Below are 21,150 nucleotides of genomic sequence, written 5' to 3'. Positions count from 1 at the left end.
TAATCTTTTAATGATTTAAAAATTACCCGATAATGAAACTATGAAAAAATAAACAAACAACCCGACACCGATGAATATTTGGCAAACGTTTTCTTTTATAATTCTTACCAGGAGACTCGGATTTTAACTTGTAAAATCGATCTCAAAACATCGCCAATTTCTGCCCATCGTTCTAGATAAAGGATCTTTCTTCGAAAAATTCCCCAAAATAAAGATTTATCCCTTTGCCTCTTCCTCCCGATTCCAGAAAAAGGGTATCTGTTACTAGTACCAGTACCCTCTTAATTCTTCGCTCAAAATCTTCACTCAGTTCATATTTCATTTTGGCTTAATGCCCATGTACTTTGTAGGTTATGCAGCATCATATTCCATCAGGGTCTTCAAGTGTTTTATTTGTTTAAATTTGTTGTAGAAATTGAATCGAATCGAATTTGGAATGGGTACGCTCACTAGCTGTAGTTTCACGAGTACACTGAATTTAGGGTTCCGTTTAAGACCTAATCGTATTGATTTGGCGGGGCGGTTTCGACTTCACGACAGGAGGAATGATGGGTCTAGGAAGAACAGTTATATTTTGTGTAGTAGAGAGCTATTATCGAAAAAGAGGCGGAGAATTATAGGTTTAGATAGTGATAATAAGAGTTTTATTGGTGGATTTGAGTGTTCTGCTAGTGGTCGTGATGATAATAATGACAGTAGTGGCAATGGAGGAGAGGACAGTGATGTGTCTAAGGATTCAATTTTGGCAACAATTTCACCGGAAGAGACTACCGCTGGTGGTGAGGCTGATTCCGATAAACCGGTGCCTCCGCCTGCTTCTATTTCATCCAGGGTGAGCTTCTCTGAGCTTTTACCTTTGCTCTAATTTTACTTGTTTTTGGGTGATTGAATTTGTAAACCATTGTGAAGGACCATTGGTATTGAGAAAATGGAAAAGAACGATCGACTGTGGAGAGAATTAAGAACGTTTTAGTTCGTCCATTATTGTTCATTTGTGCAAGCTAAATAATATATTGGACACTGTCATATGTTAGTTTGCAATGAAAACCATATATAATGGTTCAAAAAGGAATTCACTTCTTTTTCAACAAACAAACAAATCGAGGAGATGGATTTCTAGAGTTACAAATTATGTGAAAAATCGAAGAAACAAACCGAGGAGAGGGTGAGATGGTCAAGTTTCTGATTCCACCCAAATTGGGGAGGAATGGTTATTACACCCAAGTAGTATAATGACTGATTGCATTATATAAAATCATGCCGTTCCCATTCCCTGATCGAACCAAACACAATCAATGATTATCATTCCAATTCCCGAACTAATACCCCAACCAAACGGCCCTAAGTTTTGTTTGGTAAAAGAGATGCAGGTGTGATACAAAATATGGATGAGAACCGAAGCTTGGTAAAATGTTAGCCATGGAAAGAATGATAGACATTGAAAGATCATATGAATTTTCTTTGGAATGTAACTATAATTTTCTTGGAAATGCCGGGAGAAAAAAACTATACGGTTTGCATGAAAGAGTAATTTTCGACAATTTCTGCAAATATAAATGCAAAAAGGAACCCATCATACTTGGCACTTTATGTTCAAAATCACTCATCTTTACTAAATACAAGGTTTCTTGTTTTTTGTATATGCAATAACGATGGTTTGTTTGCTATGGAAGACCAAAAATGATCGTTTGGAAAGTCAATCACACACTATGGAAGTATAAAACAAAGTAACCTTGGTGTCCTCAGTTTAGATCCCACACTTTGGCTTGCACAACTGAAGGCTATAGGTGGAATGAAAAGGACTGGCTTAAGTTCATTGTAGGATGAAGACTGAACACCGTTCATACTGCAAATTTACTAAAATTTCGTCCTAAAAGTTGTTCTATAAATGCAAGTATTATAATTGAGATCCTCCATCATAAGGGAGTCATGAAGTGCTGGATCTAATGCACCATCTTTCTTTTTTGCAGCCTCCATCAATATCTCCGATTGGATCAGCATATAGCAACTTTCAAGTTGACTCTTTTAAGCTAATGGAGCTTCTGGGACCAGAAAAAGTTGATCCTGCTGATGTAAAGCTCATTAAGGACCATCTTTTCGGCTATTCAACGTTTTGGGTAACAAAGGAGGAGCCGTTTGGAGACTTGGGTGAGGGTATTCTTTTTCTTGGAAATCTTAGGGGAAATAGAGAAGATGTTTTTGCCAAACTCCAGAGTCAATTGGCTGAAATCATGGGTGATAAGTATAACCTATTCATGGTAGAGGAACCCAATTCAGAAGGACCAGACCCACGTGGTGGGCCACGAGTTAGCTTTGGTATGCTGCGGAAAGAGGTTTCAGAACCCGGGCCAACAACACTTTGGCAATATGTTATTGCTTTCTTATTGTTTGTTCTTACCATTGGTTCCTCTGTGGAGCTAGGAATCGCCTCTCAGGTATCTTACTATACAGTATGCCTCGAAAAATACTTTCTCACAACTCCCTTATCCCAAAATAAATGCAACATTTGATTTGGGACATTTTGATGAGTTTGGGCTTGACTATTATCACATTATCAAACAGTTATCCTCTGTAGGCAAATTAAATAAAGTGATCGCAGAACTTTAATTGGCAAAAAGATTGTCAAATTGGATGTTTAGATTCTCACAATCATATTAATTACATCAGTTCTGTCCAATTGTCATCCATATTGGCCAACTAAAATCAAGATTTAGGGAGTCTAATTAGCCAGTAAATTAAATCTACTGTTGAGAACTAGAGCATAGACCATTGACTATTTAGTACTTGGATTTGCGAGATCCTATCTTAAGTGAATGGAAAGGATGTAACCATATGATTGTGAGAATTTAAGTATGTGATTGGTAAATCTTTTTTGTGAGGTATCCAAGAAAAGAACATAAAAAGTTCAATGATCACTTATCTATTTTTCCCCCTCAGTGAGGACAAACTAGAGGGATCTTCTGGACCAAAATCAATGTTATCAATATATTGTAATGATTTCTGAAGAGCAAATAAGTAAACATTACAAGCTTACCCAAATGGGAAATGTTAAACTTTTGGGACAATTCAAAGAATGAAATTGTTGCAATTACTTGTGGAAGAATGAGCAACTATTTTTTCTCGTCTGATGAATCAATCCAACATTATCTTGTTAATGGATATCTATGTGTTGGGCAGATAAATCATCTTCCTCCTGAGGTAGTTAAGTACTTCACAGATCCTAATGCCATTGAACCACCAGATATGCAACTGCTTTACCCATTTGTAGAAGCCGCCTTGCCACTGGCATATGGAGTTTTGGGGGTTCAGTTATTTCATGTAAGAGAATCCATTTTTGGAACTTGTCAATATTTTCTTTTTTAATCTTACTTCCTTGTTATATTCAGGACTGGAAGCAAAAAAAAAACCGAGTTTTGGTAGATACATGCACTTATGTGGCTGTTTTTAGCTTACTTGGTTTTTTGTTGCCAAACTACCACCATTCTTGCGGGAATTTAGAAATAATGCTATACTTTGTAAGAATGAACGGTTTTGGACAATTTATGGAAATTAAATGCAAAAAAAGCCCTTGTCCTTGGCACTTTTTGTCCAAAATTACTAGTCTTTGCAAGGCACCGTTTTTTCTTCCTTTTGAATACGGGTAATGATTTTTTCTACAACAAGAAACAAAATGCAATGGTTCAATAAGACACCAGATTTAGTAGAAGAGAATTTTCTTAACGGATATTCGGGACACTGAAACTGTAAAGATATCCAGAATGTTACCTTATTGGCACTCTTGCTGGGCTATATTGCTTTACTTAATTTGAGTTTTTTTTGGCTTTGAGCATCATTGAAATGATTTAGAACCCTCTCGGGCATGTAGTTCTAAACTTCTAAGGTGCCTAAAATTTGTTTCTTCATTCCCTCCAGGAAGTTGGGCATTTTCTTGCTGCCTTGCCAAAGAAAGTGAAGTTGAGCATTCCCTTCTTCATTCCCAATATTACTCTTGGAAGCTTTGGAGCAATCACTCAGGTGCGCATATCCGACTCTCACTTGAGTTCTTTGAGATCTGTGAATAGATATTGAAAATTCGGATATCCATTCAAATCATATCTAGCTTACGTGCTCCATATTTGTGTCACAAACATGGTCATATCTTTCTTGGAAGATATCCCTTACAAAGTTTATATCCATTGGTTGCTACATATACTCTTTTTAATACGAAAATTACAAAATTATTCATCAATTCTCATCAAGTATTAAAAAACATGTAAATCCAGAAAACACTTGATGCTGATCCTTTGTCCAGGAAAAAATGGATACATTCATATTCACATATGATACAAGCAGGTGTGAATATGTATATACATTTGATTGGGTTACACCCCTAGCCTGAGATTTGGACCATTAAAAGATGGGCCAAATCTTAAAATTTTATTTGATTCTGCCACTTCTACGTTCTTTTCTCAATCAAGACACTTTTCATCTGTAAATCCTTGGACGACACTTGATTGAATCGACAAATGTTACTTTTTAAGTAGAGAATTAGCATATTATATCAGGTTCACTCCAAAAAGTACCTCCATGATCTTGTTATTCTCATCAACCGCTGGAGAAGCCAAACATGTGCAGTTTAATAGCTAAAAATTAGAGGTATAAAGGGTTTTAGTCTTATGAAAATAACATATTTTTCTTGGATCTTGCAGTTTAAATCGATTCTTCCTGATAGAAAGACAAAAGTCGACATTTCTCTAGCAGGCCCATTTGCAGGGGCTGCACTATCACTTTCAATGTTTGCCGTTGGCCTGCTGCTTTCATCAAAACCAGATGCTGCAGCCGATATGGTGCAGGTTCCTAGCATGCTTTTCCAGGGATCTTTACTTCTCGGACTCATCAGCAGAGCCACACTAGGTTATGCGTAGGTCTTCCTCCTCTGCCATTTTTTCAAGAAATTAGGGATGCTATTTGAATGAGGGAGGATCGAACGAGAACAAGGTCAAAATGAGAAAACACGATGAACAGCCAAATCACATGTGCTTTTTCACTGAAATAACATGTAATTACGGAACACGGTCAACACAAGGGTGAGCGGATGACTTGGCCCAGGCCTGCAACCTAAGGTTGCAGCTAAATTTGCACAAATCACATGTGATTTTACACGTGATTTTAGTGTAAAATAAAATGATTTGGCCATTCTCACTTTCTCTTATTTGGTCACTGTTCTCCTATGAAGCCGGCTGTGATATTTGAACACATAATCACCAGGCTACGGCTATCACTGTTGTCGCATTATGCCTTCCTTGCACAAATAAATGTATTTAAACTTCTACTGTAAGTTCAAATGAGAATCATAAATATTTTGATAACCTAACCCTTTCATTTTCATGAATTATTCACGATGAATAATCAAGAATATCATGCATTTCCATCATGAATATCATGTACTTTAATTATGAATAATTGTCATCATGAATATCACGGCATTCATCACGAATAAAACATGAATAGTTGGTCCAAAGTTCTCAAAATTTTAATTTGAACTCGTCCATCTATTTATTTTCTCTTTGTTTAATGGGATTATGACATTAGTTCATAATTGTTATTTGACACTTATTGTTGTCTATGCAGTGCAATGCATGGAGCCACAGTGTCCATCCATCCACTTGTAATTGCTGGCTGGTGATGTACTGTTCTTGGATGTTATTACTTTTCAATGCAACATTTCTCTTTTCAATTGTTGTTCCTAGAATTACCTCACACATTCCTCAATAATTACAAAATATTGATATCATTGATGTGGGTCCACAAAATTCTTTTGATTGTCGTTATCGAGGTGCATTTTAGATATTTGACTAATAAATATATGCTGAAATGTTGCATCTATTTTGTGATAAGGTATTCGGAATCTGGTTTGCTTATTGTAAATTGTCTTTGCAGGTGTGGTTTGACTACTTCGGCTTTCAATATGCTTCCAGTTGGATGCCTCGATGGCGGAAGAGTGGTTCAGGTTTTTGTTTAAAAATTTGATTCTATTGGTGATTAAACTATTATTCGGTTTGTCTGTACGATTGTGACCTTAAAGGCACCGTTATGCATCTATCAGGGTGCTTTTGGGAAGGATGCGCTCGTCGGATTTGGTTTGACAACCTACTCATTACTCGGGTTTGGAGTGGTATGCCGCCTTCTTAATTCCACCATATATTGCTCTGTTATAATTTATTTGAAGTTATATCTTTTGGAGATTCATATTTGTAGCCAAGAAAATGAGATCATGACAACACTATTAAAGTCTTGTTTGGTACCTTCTCGTAAATGCATCGTTGCAACCAGATTACGTAGAATGAGTTCTTGATTTTGCTGTTCCTGAATGCAGCTCGGTGGACCTTTATCGCTTCCTTGGGGATTGTATGTGCTGATATGCCAGGTACGAATTTCTGTGGTCTCTAGATGCACGAGTTTGTTGTTCGTCGTGTGGCTTAACTTATCATGCTACCCTTGTTAGACTGCAAACTACAGAAAAAATTAACAGACTGCTTTATAGTTCTTTAAGTTTATAGGACCAAACAATTAATCTTCCTATACAATGAGTTAATAGGATGCTTTTGAGTGTCCTAACAAATTTTTTAGGACAGCTGAAATAAAACGTCCTATTAGTCTTTTTCTAATGACATTGTCGAAAAAAAGTATTTTATAAAAAAAAGTGTCCTATAAAAAGATGTGTTGGCGTGACACTTCTCAAAAGTGTCATATAAGAAAAGTAACAAGACATCTTTATTTTAAAAGGGTCGTAAAAAGTTGTTAGGATGTCCAAATACGTTCTAACGTCCTATTGTAACACCTTTACATAGGACGCACAATTGTTTGCTCATATAAACTTAAGTCCTATAAAACAGTTTATTAGGACATTTAGGCATATTTGGTGTCCTATAAAGTTGATGTTGTAGTGGCATTAATATGAGATTTTATTAATATGCAATGTTATGTTTTGATAGAGAACGCCGGAAAAACCTTGCCTGAACGACGTGACGGAGGTTGGGACATGGAGAAGAACAGCGGTTACGGTGGCGATATTCCTAGTTGTTTTGATACTTTTACCAGTATGGGACGAGCTAGCCGAAGAGTTGGGTATTGGTCTTGTAACCATATTTTGAACTGTAGAACAAAAATCATACATATATTAATCTACAGTTTCAGATTTAATGGAAAGCCAGTAAAGTTCTTGTTAATTCTTTTCTATGGCCCTGCATCTTCCTTGCCAACACTATTGAAGATCGCCAGCGCTGAATCCGCCATGGCTGATCCACTACAGATATGTGGGTGGTCGTCGGCGCTGGCATTGATTTTATTGGTTGTTTGCTTGTAGTATGATTGCTGACAGTGCTCATGTCAGCCGTGGTCGGTTTGGTGGGAGTATGGGTGTAAACGAGTCAAGTAGCAGGTTTTTCAAGCTCGGCTTAATCGGGTTCGAGATCGAGCTCGAATATTTTTTCATTGTTTAGCTCGAGCTCGATGCTCGTTTATGAGCTCGAATTTGAGATCGATTAACTCGTTTATTTACCTAAGCTTGATCATTTTTATATTTCGATTATACATATATGTTTGACTCGAAAAAGCGTATGCTCGGATGGCTCGACTCGACTTATAAAGCTTAATCGAGCTTTCGAACAAGTTGAATCGAACATTGGTGTTATGGAGCTCGACTCCTTAAGTAAAACGAGCTTTATTTTATGTTCGAGATTGACTCGAGCTCGAGATAAATGAGCTCAAGCTCGAGTCGCTTGTTAAAAGCTCGACTCTTTTACACCCCTAGGTGGGAGTCCGGGAAGGCGTGAAGCCACCCAAGTGTCGGTTTGAACATACTTTTGGCTGGAAAGAAAGAAGAAGAAAATGCAAAAATTCATAAACGTTGCATTACATGTTATTTGTTTTGATCATATTGACATGGCAGAACAACAACTAATTCATGAGGGAAACGCTGCAAGTTTCTTTATTAGAACTACGGGATTCATCGAGGATGAAACATTTGTTCGGCAAATGCTAAAAGGTCTCCGCTTCCTTCTCCATTTTCACCATAAGGTCGAGAAAATTGAAGAGGATCGAAGCTCGGCTGCAAATCAACAGCAGTCTGATGATCACCTGCAAGATTATTCTGACTCGACTGAAAGCTGCTCATATTAATCATGTTGTTATTGGAAGCATTTGAATACTCCGGCTGCAGCCATCTGGGGTGGTGCACCGCCTGTGGTTGCTGCAGTGAACCCTGGAGAGCGTTTGCCGCCATAACTCTGTTGTTTATCAGCTGGTTCTGCACCATTGCTAGCTCTGCTTGCAAAGCTGCTACCTGCAACGACAAACATCATCGTAATTACACCATAAGATTAATCCCGCCCTCCAGGTACAACCTTGTGTAATACGTCAAATATGTCTAAATATCCTAATAGACTGCATTATAAGACTCCAGTTTATAAGACCAAATAATTACGCGTTCTATGTGAAGTGTTACAGTAATTCATATGAAACTTCTCAAAAGTGTCCTATAATAAGCTGATACGACATTTTAATTCGAAAATTCTCTAAAAAACTTGCTAAAATGCTCAAAAACGTCTTATCAGTTTATTGTAACACATTTATGTAATTTATTTGGTCCTATAAACAAAGTAGTGTATTGTGTTGTACTAATCGTAGTTATAAGGCAATCTTGTACCTGTTGTTTCAAAGCAACGACTGTTGAGACGCAACCATAAACAGGGTCCGACAACCTAGCTTGAGCTTCATACGATATGGTCACAACCGCATGGTTTCGCCAGTGGACTGGAAGGTGCATCAGGAGCTTCGACACGTTGCTGGCTCCGAACACCTTGTGAACCGCAGCAAACAGTGCAGCACCCTGGTCCGAGCTAAAATGGGGTGCAAAGATGCAACCTTTGACACACTTCCTCCTCAAGAACTTGCAGGCTCCACAAGGAGTGGTTGGAGTTGAACCTGATTCTGGCGGTGCCGCCATCTCCGATGGTCCAATGGCCCGCTTTCCAGCGCCCTTCCGCTGACCACCTGATGAACTGCCACCACCATTTAGCTCTTCCATGCTGTGAGTCTCTTAAGAAATGCTATTAGGGCCCGGGGTTATATAATCAATTAAAGGGAAAATGACATAAAGATTCCGTGAGTGGTTGGCGAGATGAGCAAAGATAAGAAACGAGTTTTTCAATCGATGGTTAAATACGCCTGAATAAAGTTAATACTTAACAAAAAATGCTAATTATGACCATTATTATGTACGGAACAGTACATCAAAGGATCTACACATCAAAAGTAAAGGTTTCTTAGGTCATTCTTCATGGTTTTCCCACATTAGATAGCACAAGATTTTTGCTGCATTTGGCGTGTTGAATGCTACCCAAAACATACCAAATCCCCAGGTATCTATATATAGAAATATACCAAGGAAAATGTGACCAAATTACATCGGAAACCGTATATGTTTCTTTCGACGGGATTCGCGGAAAAGTGCATCAATCGTGAATATTGACTGTCACGCTTCTCGGGTTTCTTGTTTTTTTCTCAACCAGAGTACTTTCCGGTAGGTGATTGCAATCGATTATAGTAAAAACCGATCATCTATAAGGTTAGCATCAGGAATTGAGGTACGTTTTCTGAATGTTTTATGAACCATTGAACTCCAGGGATCAAGTGTCGTTTAGGCCACTCGAGTACACAAAATTTAATAAGGATACGTACCTGACTTCTATGATCACATAGCAAATTCTGCAAGTTTGCAGAAAAGGGTATGACACCACCCTATGGTCACATAGGTTGGTGGTAACTGGAGTTGAACCCCAGACCTCCCACTCATTCTGCAAGGATGTCCACCTCCTTACCTACTTTACGTAGCTAATGTTGCATAGAAAAGACAGCTTTGAGGGATTCTTTTGTATTCTGTTTTGTAAGGAAAAACTCACACAAAAAGGGGTAAAAAATAGCAGGATGCATCCTTCGATTACTGAAAAACCGGAGTGGGATTACTTGCTTATGATAAAATATCAGACTTTGTTATTACACCTTCTTCTTGCATCTAAACGTTATGAAACTTAACATAAACTGATAAAACTATCTACGCTTGATAGAAATCAGCGAGCTAGAATGATCCTAATACTCTTTACAATCGAAAGTCCCTTGGATGATTTGATATGTACCTCTTGCAGATGGTTGGATCGTAACGCTACTGCTGTGTGATTGCAAGTTGTGCAGATGAGACCGGAGATCCTTCGCTACTGTGCCAGGACTCCTGAACCTGTGCGGCAAATTGTAAATTCCAAAGCATGTCCTCCACCGATGGTCTCTCTGCTGGATCGTCCAGCAAACACCTGCTGCAGATTTCTGTCGTTGTCTTTAAAGATTGATCGGAACACGCGTTCTGGACCCTGGGATCAACCATGTCCCTGATAGATGCATCATCGGCTGTCATTCTGGCCTGAAACTGCAAATCGCAAAACCCCGTGTCAATACCCTACAATTAATGCCCCCACATTGGTGTCCTTGGAGGCGGTTTCCGTGTGGGGCCGGTTGGGGTTGCCGGTAATCAACTTTTTGCCCAAACACACTACAACAAAATCGGCTTTTACAGGACGCTAGATATGTCTATATGTCATAATAGACTTCTTTTTAAGACATATGTATATAGGATCAAAACAAGCGCGCGTCCTACGGGAAAGGTGTTACAATAAGTTGATAGGACACTTTAGGACAACAAACCAACGTTTTAAGAACACTGACCTGTTCTTTTACAGACTCGACTTCCTTTTGCGTGCATAGTGGTTTCCCGAAGATGATTTCGAGCAGTATAACACCAAAGTCGTACACATTAATTTTCTCCGGATGGCCAACGCTTGTACGGTTAGGCTCTTTGAATCTGCTGAAATAACCTCGATCGCCATCCTGTTGCATCAAGTATTGAGCTAACATCACGATTCTCGTTTGACATAGATGCTACTATCTTTTGTTCACGATATATTTCATCATAGTACCTTCTCGATATTCCCGACTAACAATGGCAGGTTGTAGCTGCTAATCTTAGCAATGAAATTCTGATCCAACAAAACATCTGTTATCTTCAAGTTGCTCGAAAAGAACCAGGGCACGACACTCGTATGAAGGAACTGAATGCCCTTCACTATACCAATAGCAGCTGCTATTCTCTGGCTCCACGACAACGTTTTTCCGCTGTTCTGCCCTATTTAGACATATCGAGTTAGCAGCGGAATTTCTAATTCATGTGATTATTAGAAGTTTATATCGGGCAAAGGGTAAATAGTCCAGGTCACGCGTGTGAGTTTTGCTGTATATAAATAGGGAAAAGTCCAAAAAAACCCAATGAATTTTCCCGCTCTGAATGATTTCTAAACTTCTTTTTGAATGAATAAACCATTGAAATTTCTCATTTTAAATGATTAAGTCCCTGAACATTTTTTTAATAAATAAATCATCGAACTTTTCGAAGTTTGTTACATACATCATTTTAACCTAAAAAAGCAACCTGTACTTAGGCTTTGAAAGTTCCAAAGTAAAAAAAACATAAATCACATTCCCAAATCCTACATCATCCATGCCCCTCGCACCAGGTGCATCGCTCCCCCTCACCGCCCCAATCGTTTTATCGCCCTCCATCACCGACAATCATCGTTATTAGCCCTTGCTATCGATAGTTTATTTATTAAAAAAATGTTCGAGTGAACTTTTCCCATATAATATTATATAATTTAAAAGTTTATATCGAGTTTTACCCGAAATCCAGTCTCGAAGCGTTCCATTCGGTATGTATTCGAACACGAGGAATAGCCTGCTGACACTCGAGTCATCGAGGTAAAACTCGAAGCAGTGGCCGAGAGCGCTAACCAAATGCTGGTGTCTGAGTTTCGAGATTAATTCTATGTGATGCGTAAATGTTTGCGTGCTGTGATTTCGTTTCATTTTCAGGCATTGAATAGCTACGTACGATCCATCCTTAAGCCGACCTCTGTACATCTGATCTTCGATAAAGAAGTCAATATATGTTAGATAAAGAAAAGGCAAAATGCGTCGGTTTGGTTTAGTTCCCATTTAGTGTAACGAGATATTTTAGTCTCAAAAGGAAACGATAAAGATTGCAAAAGCAAGCAGAATGTACCTGACCGTAAGACCCTTTGCCCATGAACGCAGATGTATCGAAGCTATTCGTAGCTTCCTCGAGTTCCTCGAGCGAGAAGGCGCGATAAGCCGGAACACCAAGCGTTCCAAGCTTCATTACTCGAGTAACATATCCTTCGAGATGAAAACATTATTCATTGTTAAACATCACAAAACAGTTTGACCCAAAAAGTCAAAGCACAATCGGATGAACTTCGTGTTCAAGATAGAACACTTACTTGCATCCGAAAGCAACTTCGAAGTGTAAGAACCGGACGCGTTTTCCGCTATTATTCTAGGCGCAGGCGTTTTGCCCGTCTCCTTCCCATGAACTCGCCGGAAAACCAAGAATGCTATGCCAACTAATACGATCCCTCCGATGATTCCCCCGGTGATCCCGACCGCAAGAGCTGTTTTCGAGCCCTTACCAGTCTTGTGGTTTCGTGGTATGACTCCGACAGCCAAAGCTTCGTTACTACAAAACGATATCGGCTTTTGACTTTTGACGTCATCGCCATTGTTTGTAGTCAAACAATTCTGGTCATAGACCACATTCCGGGCCTTGGAAGACACAAGACAACTCGGCAGCCTCCCGGTTAGAAGATTAGCAGACAAGTCGACAAATTCAAGTTCAGGATTACAAGCGAGATCCTCGAAAAGCATTCCCGTAAACTTGTTCCCTTCGATGTCTAAATGAGTCATCGATGGTAAAGATAGTATAGAAGTCGGAAATGGTCCGACTAATCGGTTTAAAGCTATATCTAGCCTTCTAAGCTGATAAAATGAACGCACTTCTTCAGGTAAACCAGAGGCGAACCTGTTCTTCCGTACAACAATGGAGATGATTCTATCGGTGACCCGAGGAAACTGGGGTCCGAGAGAATTATCTTCGAGTTCAAGAACCTGAAGGTTCGTCAAACTGCGAAGATCCGGCACTTGGCCGGATAAATTATTGTGAGAAAGCACAAGAACTCGAAGATCAACCAAACTCCCTAACGAATCCGGCAACAACCCGTTTAGCGAATTGTTCTTCATACTCAAAACCGACAAACGCGATAAGAACCCAACAGGGTTCGGGATCCAGCCGGTGAACTTGTTGTCGTCGAGCACCAGCGATTGTAGATCGGTTAAAGTCGCAATTTCTGGCGGGATTTCCCCCTCGAAGTGATTCGAAGTAACGTTGAGTATTTCTAGCGACGATAAATAGGAAATTTTCGCGGGTAAACGTCCCCACAAACCCAACGAGACCAATGTGAGCACTTTCAAACCCGAAAGCCTAACGAGTGTCGTGAAAAACGAATCTATCGAGAAGTCATCAGGCAGTCGAGGCGATTCATCGCTATCGATTATGTGAAGTTGGGTTACGACATTTTCGTAGCAAACGACGGTAACCGATGAGCTTTGGCTGGTGTTGCAGAAGTCAGTGGCATTATTCCAGCTACTAAGAACAAGGGGGTAATACAGAAGGTGTTGGATTCTCAAAAGGGTTTGTTCTTGAGAGGCATTGTATGAGTCGGAGCCCAGATTGGGTACAAACAAAACTGCAAGGAGTACAACCACTGATTGCCACGAACAAGAAATCTTGGCCATTGCAGATAGATAGATACAGATTCTTGGCTGCTTTGTTCAAGATCCTAAAAAGAAGAACAAATCAAATCAAGAACTTGATGAAATTGAAGAAATTAACACTTCCCCATTTCAAGAAACAGTAATTTATGAACTGGGAAATCGTTATTTTCGATTCTTGTAACCCTAATTTACATCAAATTATCATGTTTTCGAAAGATTTATGGTCAAAGATTCAGAGAAATTTCAAGATTATTAAATGAAGGGTTACCTCTTCCCAATTGGAGGTACGAACGATGAAGATGAAACTGAGTGGGTCCAATCGAATACGAATTCTTTCTTTTGCAAGATGGAATCCAAATCAAACCCACATGATTTCATGTGCAGATAGAGACAAAGAGAAGAACAGGTTAGCAAACATCATTAAACACTCAGAAAACATAATGTCTTTGAAACGAAGTCAAATGATCATACGTTTGACTTCAATTTCAATCTAAAACGACAACCTCCAAATTGGGTTTTCCTAAATTCAAGAAGTAGCATCAATGGCTTCTCTCCCTTTCTCTCTTACACACAGTTATACACACACATAGTTAAGTATACTTGTCTTCTTGAACAATCATTATCTTGAAAAGGAGGCAATTTCAAGATTCCCACACACACAGAGTTACGTGTTCTTGAAAAAGCTTCAACTTTAGAGCTTTAATGGAGGCAGTGGGTGATGAAAAAGAAAAGGATTTATGGGAAGATTCCTGCTTTAATTCCCTTCACCTCCATATGTGTGTGTTTTCAGTGTGTGTGTGTGTGTTTTAATGCACCTGCAGAAAGGCTGCAAGATACACACATTGTATATATCTTCTATTTACCGGGAAAAAGATAAAGAGGTTGCATAAAGTATCCATGTGTCTCTGTTTGTGACCAACGTACTTTTTTTATATTTTATTTTATTTCGATTTTATTTAGAGTAAATCACAAGAATCGTCCCTAAAGTTTGTGACAACTTTGGTTTTCGTCCCTAACTTTTGGAAATTACAAAGACGTCACTTAGTCGTTACGGAAATCATCCCTGACCCTTATAGTCGTTAGGATCGTTCAATAGGTACCTTCATGTGTAAAAGTGAACACGGGTTGTGTTGATCCGGTTACAAACATTTGAATATTCCAACCTAATGAATGCGGGTTATGAAAAATCTCAACCAACCCAGACCAAACAAAAATACGATCCAATCCAACCCAAAGAGTGTGAGTTAGGGGTTGTTTACTAGTAGCTTATCACCTCTTACCGGCAAAAATCTCTTACTGGGTAAGAGGCGCTAGTGTTTACCAATAAGAAAACTAATAATCATCTCTGACCGTGCACCTACCACCCTCAGAGAGGAAATTGTATCTTACCCTGTTAAGAGGTCAACTTTCACTTATTTACCCTCTCCAAAACCTAAACCTGCTTTCTTTCTTTCTCCGTAGCTGTCTTCAAGCAATGCTCCATTACACAATCATCTTCTTCCTCCACAAATATTGAGATAAAACACTTCAACAGAGACGAGATCGGGAGACTCAACCAGGGAGGGGGCTGCTTTCTTTACGTGATTACATTTGATTAAAAAACACAGAAGCCAAACATGGAGATACAGGTTAAAGAACACAAAGAACACAAATCAGGGATTGTTGGGTTTTTATACTATAGTGGTGCACATGGGATGCTTTCTTTTCTTTTTCTTTCTTTCTCCATTATTAATTGTGTGAGCTCGAGACCATCAGATCAGTTGAAAGCTATCTTTATTGCTTAGGGACATGTCTGGGTTGAGGACCATGAGTAGGCTCATAGGCTGAGTGGGTGATGGGGAAGATTGATAAATTCAAATTATATCATTTGCTTTTATAATTTTTTCCCTCTATATATGTTCTTTGTCGACATTGCAACAGCCTCGTCATTCTCATCTTCTGATTATGCTTTTATTTTTTCTTTTTTTTAAATACCTTTTTGTGTTTTTTATGTTTGAGTTCATTTAATATCTTTTTGTTTTTTGATATTGTACCCATTCAACAACACTAGGATATTTGGAAGGAAAAATGGATGTTCTAAAGCACATGGTATTTGGAAAAATGTCAAAAAAAATACAAATTTAGACTAAGGGCATAATAGTCTTTTTATTCAATCTATGCTTGATATAAAACGTTTAGTAAATAAGAGAATTTTCAGTAAGTACTTATCTCAACCAGACTTCTTAACCGAGTCAGTACTTGTAACACCCCCAAATCCACACGTTGCATATAACACATATTTCATACATAGAATACATGTTTTCTCCACATAGGTCCATAAAACAAGAGACTATGCTATAAAATGTACAACTCAAAATTCAAAATACATGCTCTTGTATAATATCCATTCTCCAAAACTCATTCAGATATGAGCTTCATAATTCTAAGCACATAGGGAAGTAATCATAGAATATATTCTTTCCCTATTATCGTTACCTGCACACATATTTGAAAACACAAAATGAGGGTTATACATGAATGTCTAGTGAGATTCCCTTTTTATGTAATGCAGAGTGAGAATCACCAAATCATTTAAACCATTTCACATAGAGAGGAATAAAATCACATTCTGTTTAAGTCCATCGGACCTCTGGTTCCAAAGAACACACTTAGAAAATATTTTAACTAATAAGAGAACCAGAGCCCCTCTGGTTCCTCTACCAGAGTTTCTGGTTAAACTAACCAGAGCCTCTTACTTAAATAAAATTCCCAAAAATGTTCATCTATCAACATTATAGATATTAACATAGCTTTTCCAAGGATAAAAGTATATTTTGAAAATATCATGTAGGACCAGAGCCTCTGGTTCTACTAGCTAGAGCTTCTGTATCTTCATGCTAGACCAACCAGAGCCTCTGGTTCAACCCGTATAGGCCAACCAGATCCCCTCTAGTATGTTTTCATAAGAAAAGTTTCTAAGTATAAAAATTTTACGAATACAGAGCCTCTGGTTTAACTAAAACGTTGTAAAAGACTTGTATAATTTTCAAACTATCATCCAGAACCCTCTAGTTCTATATTGAGGAACAACCAGAGCCCCTCTAGTTCTTTATAAAATGAACATTCCGTTCCAACACATTTTTAACCAATACCAATGGCCATAGGCCAAGTTTCCCCCTTCTCAATAACGTTAATACTATTATTTCTAATAAGAACAACATCTTTGAGTTCTCAAATCACAAAGAAGTAAGGACTCAAATCTATTGTAGTCTTAAAAGACATAATAGTAAGAGCTATAATATTCACACACAATTGCTACCCTTATATCCAAAGGTACCTCTCTTCTTGATATGTCACCCTTATTCCAAAAGACACCTCTCCTTGATATGTCACCCTTATTCCAAAAGACACATCTCCTTGATATGTCACCCTTATTCCAAAAGACACATCTCCTTAATATGTCACCCTTATTTCTTCTTCAAAATCTATGAACTAGTTCGGATGAAGGACCGCAGTCCAACCATCTTATCGAATCCTCATTCATAGTTTTATCCATAAAATCTATAGATTAATTCCAAATGAAGACAAATCAAAATCACAATCGTCTCAAAAGAATATTCTCTATAGTTTTCAACCAACAGTTTTATCATCAAAACCTTTCAAACTCAAGAACAATCTATTCTTTCAATAATTTCCAAAACATCATATCCCTTTTAAATTCTCAAAACAGGATATTATTTCCCAAACTGTTTTAAAGAAGCAATCTCTTCTTTATCTTTCCCAAAACAGTTTTTAATATTCAAATATATAACAATAACGCCTTTAAACTATCAAAATAGTTTTACCATCTTTTCTTCAAAACCAATATCAAAACCCAGCAGTTTATATAACAATATATATAAAGGTTTTAATCATCAAAAACTCACCTTAATAATCACAGATTCTGCAGTTTTAAAACACATAGCAAATCACAAGCTCTTCAAACAGTTTTGAACAAAAGATTTATTTAAGAACACTTCTCACCGCCACAACACTCTTTTTCTCTTTCAACAGGTTTTTCTCCAAATGAAGTGATAAGATAGAATCTTATCTCTTTCTTTCTTTAAATACTCTCACCATGGCGGTGGAGATTATTTTAATTATTATAAAACTAATAGGCGGTGAATCATTTATCCAATAGAAATATCTTTGGGTGGTGAGTTTTTTATTATAAAATTCATGATTTCTTAACCATGAAGGTTTGGATTATAATAACATCCCACATATAACATATTATATTATCATATAACCTATATAAAGTTTCAACATGTATGCATAATATCAAATTACCACACATGTGCACATAATTCATGCATGCTATCACATAATAAACACATAGAGTTACCTTGACTAGGTTTGCAGAAAACCCAGTTATAACATTACTTACCCACAGATTTTGGTAAACAGCCCCTTAGTCTGGTTGAAACTTTTGTACATCAAAATATTTTCATTTGTCACCTTAATATGGTGTTTTCCGTACTCATAATTCATTTACTCATCATCAATCAATTATACAATTTTTAAAGTAGATCATATTTAACTCTTTTTCTTAATTTGCATATATATGTATTATCATATTTGCTGAACATATATATGAAAACAAAGGCAAGAGTTATATAGCGATAAAGAAGGGATTTAAAGTATATCTATAAGAGGAATTTAAAGGATATGTATATCAAGAACTTAAAGTATATGTATATGAAGACGGTGATGGTTTTATGTACATATTAACAAATGACTTAATCATTGTATTAAATCAAAGGATATAAGGGTATTAGATTCATCGGGTTGAGTTGGGTTGAAATAATTCTAACCCAATTTCAACTCAATATCTATGGTTTAAAGATTTTACAACTCAATTAAGAATCATATGACTTCGGGTTGATTTATTTTGGGTTGGGTTCGTCAGAGCATTTCAGTCATTTTGTATGTATTTTAGTAAGCCTTTTTACCCTTTTCCTTTTATTGTATTTTAGTACGAGTTTTTAAAGTTTATGAATAAGCGATTAAAACATTTTTAATAAAAAAATTATGATAAAAAAAACCTCATCACCAATAATATTTTGCTTAAAAATATCAACAACTGCAAGAAAACAATACCAAATTTATGAAGAAAATATCATACAAAATTATGAAGAACATCACCAACATTTTACTTTTTATTCCAAAATTTTGTACACAAATCATAACGTAAAAACCCTAAAATCAGAATCCTAAAATTAACAATGATGTTAGCCTACAGTTGCCGCTAGATTTGTTGCCTACTCCAAAACTCTCATTGCGTCTGGGCCACTAATCATTAGGGGTGAGTATAGGCGGGTACTCGTCCTATTTGACAGGAACCGGCGGTTCTTGAGATATTGGAACCGGAACCGGTTAGAACGGTTCTTGAATTTTTGGAACCGGAACCGTCGGGAACCGCTTCCTAAAATATTAAAATTTTGTTATTTAGAAATAAAAAATAAAGCATTGCCAAAACACTAAATAAATAAACAAAAATACAAATTATACGGAATAATGGTTACAAATATTGTTTAACGATTACAAATCATAATAGACTAATAGAAAATGTTGAAAGTTTAACGATTACATACTATAATTGTAAATGTTCAAAGTTTAACGATTATATACTACGTATCCAATTAAACACACAATTTGAAAGAATACGAATCATTTTATCTCGTGACTGCAATGATTCTGAATCTCGTTTCTAATTCTCACGGTGAGAGGCCTCAGGCCCGAGAGTATGAGGCGGGACCAAAAATCTAATCTAGATTTCTAAGTTCTTGACCTAATTTAAATTTAGTATTAAAAAAAATTAATTATTTTTTAAGTGAAAAATACTGGGTACCCGGTCCCGGAACCGGTTCCGAAAAATTGAAAACAGGAACCATTTTCAATCGGTTCCATATTTTAGGAACCGAAACCACTCATATCGGTTCCGGTTACGGAACCGACGGTTTCAAGGCAGTTCCGGTTCCACAAGTAGGTACCCGATTCCGCTGCTCACCCCTACTAATCATCAGAGCATGGAGGACAGTGGGGGTGAAATAGGAGGGAAGAGTTTGTGACCATCAGATCTGAATAAGAGTTCGTGATCATAGAAGATGGCAAGGGTTCTTGATCTATAATTTTTAGTGACCAACAGATGGCAAGGATGATGGTAAGAAGGGAAGAAGTAGGATTGGAGAGGAGTAGGAATGGCAATACGTTGGGTATTGATATCCCCATTCCCGAAACTGATAGCTAAAATTGTTCACATAACTGTCTCGATCCCCGTCGGAGATCTTATCGGGGATCCCCATCGGGTCTTTGCGGTTTCCCCGATCCCCGTGGGGACCCGTTAAGGGTAAAAATCCTCTTTTTCCCGTTCACCGTTGGTTATAACCGAAACCCGAAACCGATCCGAAAAAAAATACAATTTGCTAATTTTCACAATTAAAAGTAAATTACAATTTTTTTAGAGATGTAAGTTTAAATGTCTCAAACATAATCGAACCAATTAGAAATAATGTATTAGATTACAATATAAAACTAAAAAGAAATCCAAACATCATACAACTAAAATTACGATTTTAGACAAATAAACTACACATTTTTGTGAGCTTTATTTTGGTTGTTGAGGTAAAGTGGATAAAAGCTTTTCAAATTTTAATGTTACTATTTTCTTTTAATGATATTATATATATATATATATATATACACACACACACACACACACACACACACATGTCGGGTCGGGCCGGTGATCACCGTCCCCATTAAAATCCCAGAATTTGTTCCCGATCCCCGCCCCGTCCTCGATAAGATGTCCCCAAACCAGGTCCGAAAGTTTCGGTTTTCACCATCGGTTTCATTTTTTTTTTTTGCCATCCCTAGAAAGGAGGGTGAGCGAATAAGATGAAGTAGGATTGTGGAGATGGAAATTTTACCTGTTGGGACGGGTACCCGACCCTAACGGGGGCGGGATTCCCCTGTTTGACGGGTAACGGAGTGGGGACGAGATTTTATTTTCATACTTGAAGCGGGGTCGGGCGGGTCGGAAATGACGTTACCCGTTCCTAATCCGACCCCGATTAATTTTTTATTTTAATTAACGTATTTATATGTATAGTGTGTATATAAATATATATGTATACATTTATTATTAAATGACAAATATATTTTGATCTTCAATATTGGAAATTAATATATTGACCATTCATTATAATTTTAATTTCAAAAATAGATCGTTTGTTACTAAATGGGTTTCCCAAACCCGCAGGGACTCCTTCCCTCCGAACCTGTTGAGTAGGGTCATGGACAGGGGGCTTAAATGGGGTTCAGGGTCGAAAACAAGGGACGCATTACCTGCCCTATTTTCATCCCTAAGCAGGAGGGAAGAGGAGGGGACTAGAATCTTTTTTTGGGGGAGGGGGA

At 37.6% G+C, this 21,150-nt stretch overlaps 3 protein-coding genes across 3 annotated transcripts; 1 reads left to right on the top strand and 2 right to left on the bottom strand.

The window, feature by feature from the left end:
- The first annotated feature begins 238 nt into the window (after positions 1-238).
- On the top strand, positions 239-7,208 carry LOC112520627 (probable zinc metalloprotease EGY1, chloroplastic). The gene is made up of 10 exons (XM_025129031.1): positions 239-832; positions 1,971-2,435; positions 3,178-3,318; positions 3,913-4,014; positions 4,689-4,900; positions 5,611-5,661; positions 5,920-5,989; positions 6,086-6,154; positions 6,356-6,406; positions 6,975-7,208. Exons 1-10 carry the CDS (start codon positions 437-439, stop codon positions 7,131-7,133), a joined length of 1,716 nt encoding a protein of 571 aa, XP_024984799.1. The 5' UTR covers positions 239-436; the 3' UTR covers positions 7,134-7,208.
- Positions 7,209-7,871: 663 nt separating this feature from the next.
- Positions 7,872-9,066, bottom strand: LOC112521506 (LOB domain-containing protein 20-like). Its single transcript, XM_025130404.1, has 2 exons — positions 8,687-9,066; positions 7,872-8,323 (listed from the first exon to the last, which is right to left on the bottom strand). Exons 1-2 carry the CDS (start codon positions 8,984-8,986, stop codon positions 7,988-7,990), a joined length of 636 nt encoding a protein of 211 aa, XP_024986172.1. The 5' UTR covers positions 8,987-9,066; the 3' UTR covers positions 7,872-7,987.
- An 883-nt stretch (positions 9,067-9,949) lies between these two features.
- LOC112521505 (probable inactive leucine-rich repeat receptor-like protein kinase At3g03770) lies at positions 9,950-14,482 on the bottom strand. The gene is made up of 7 exons (XM_025130403.1): positions 13,982-14,482; positions 12,384-13,778; positions 12,146-12,279; positions 11,763-12,003; positions 11,007-11,212; positions 10,756-10,917; positions 9,950-10,459 (listed from the first exon to the last, which is right to left on the bottom strand). The coding sequence occupies exons 2-7, from the start codon at positions 13,732-13,734 to the stop codon at positions 10,202-10,204; spliced, it is 2,352 nt and encodes a 783-aa protein (XP_024986171.1). The 5' UTR covers positions 13,735-13,778; positions 13,982-14,482; the 3' UTR covers positions 9,950-10,201.
- Positions 14,483-21,150: the final 6,668 nt, after the last annotated feature.

Source organism: Cynara cardunculus (assembly GCF_001531365.2).
Source record: "Cynara cardunculus var. scolymus isolate 2C chromosome LG 11, CcrdV1, whole genome shotgun sequence".
NCBI classification, from domain to species: Eukaryota; Viridiplantae; Streptophyta; class Magnoliopsida; order Asterales; family Asteraceae; genus Cynara; species Cynara cardunculus.
Note: the sequence above shows the minus strand (reverse complement) of the source record. Positions and strands in the feature narration are given on the sequence as shown.

Bases quoted from the DNA above. Each gene is read 5' to 3' on its own strand.
- LOC112520627 (XM_025129031.1), top strand. From the start codon at position 437: ATGGGTACGCTCACTAGCTGTAGTTTCACGAGTACACTGAATTTAGGG. The intron at 833-1,970 runs GTGAGCTTCTCT...TCTTTTTTGCAG, and splicing joins CTGCTTCTATTTCATCCAGG to CCTCCATCAATATCTCCGAT. The intron at 5,662-5,919 runs GTGATGTACTGT...TTGTCTTTGCAG, and splicing joins CCACTTGTAATTGCTGGCTG to GTGTGGTTTGACTACTTCGG.
- LOC112521506 (XM_025130404.1), bottom strand. From the start codon at position 8,986: ATGGCGGCACCGCCAGAATCAGGTTCAACTCCAACCACTCCTTGTGGA. The intron at 8,324-8,686 runs GTACAAGATTGC...TTGTCGTTGCAG, and splicing joins TCGTTGCTTTGAAACAACAG to GTAGCAGCTTTGCAAGCAGA.
- LOC112521505 (XM_025130403.1), bottom strand. From the start codon at position 13,734: ATGGCCAAGATTTCTTGTTCGTGGCAATCAGTGGTTGTACTCCTTGCA. The intron at 12,004-12,145 runs GTACATTCTGCT...ATCGAAGATCAG, and splicing joins GCAAAGGGTCTTACGGTCAG to ATGTACAGAGGTCGGCTTAA. The intron at 10,460-10,755 runs GTCAGTGTTCTT...TGCGATTTGCAG, and splicing joins TCGAGTCTGTAAAAGAACAG to TTTCAGGCCAGAATGACAGC.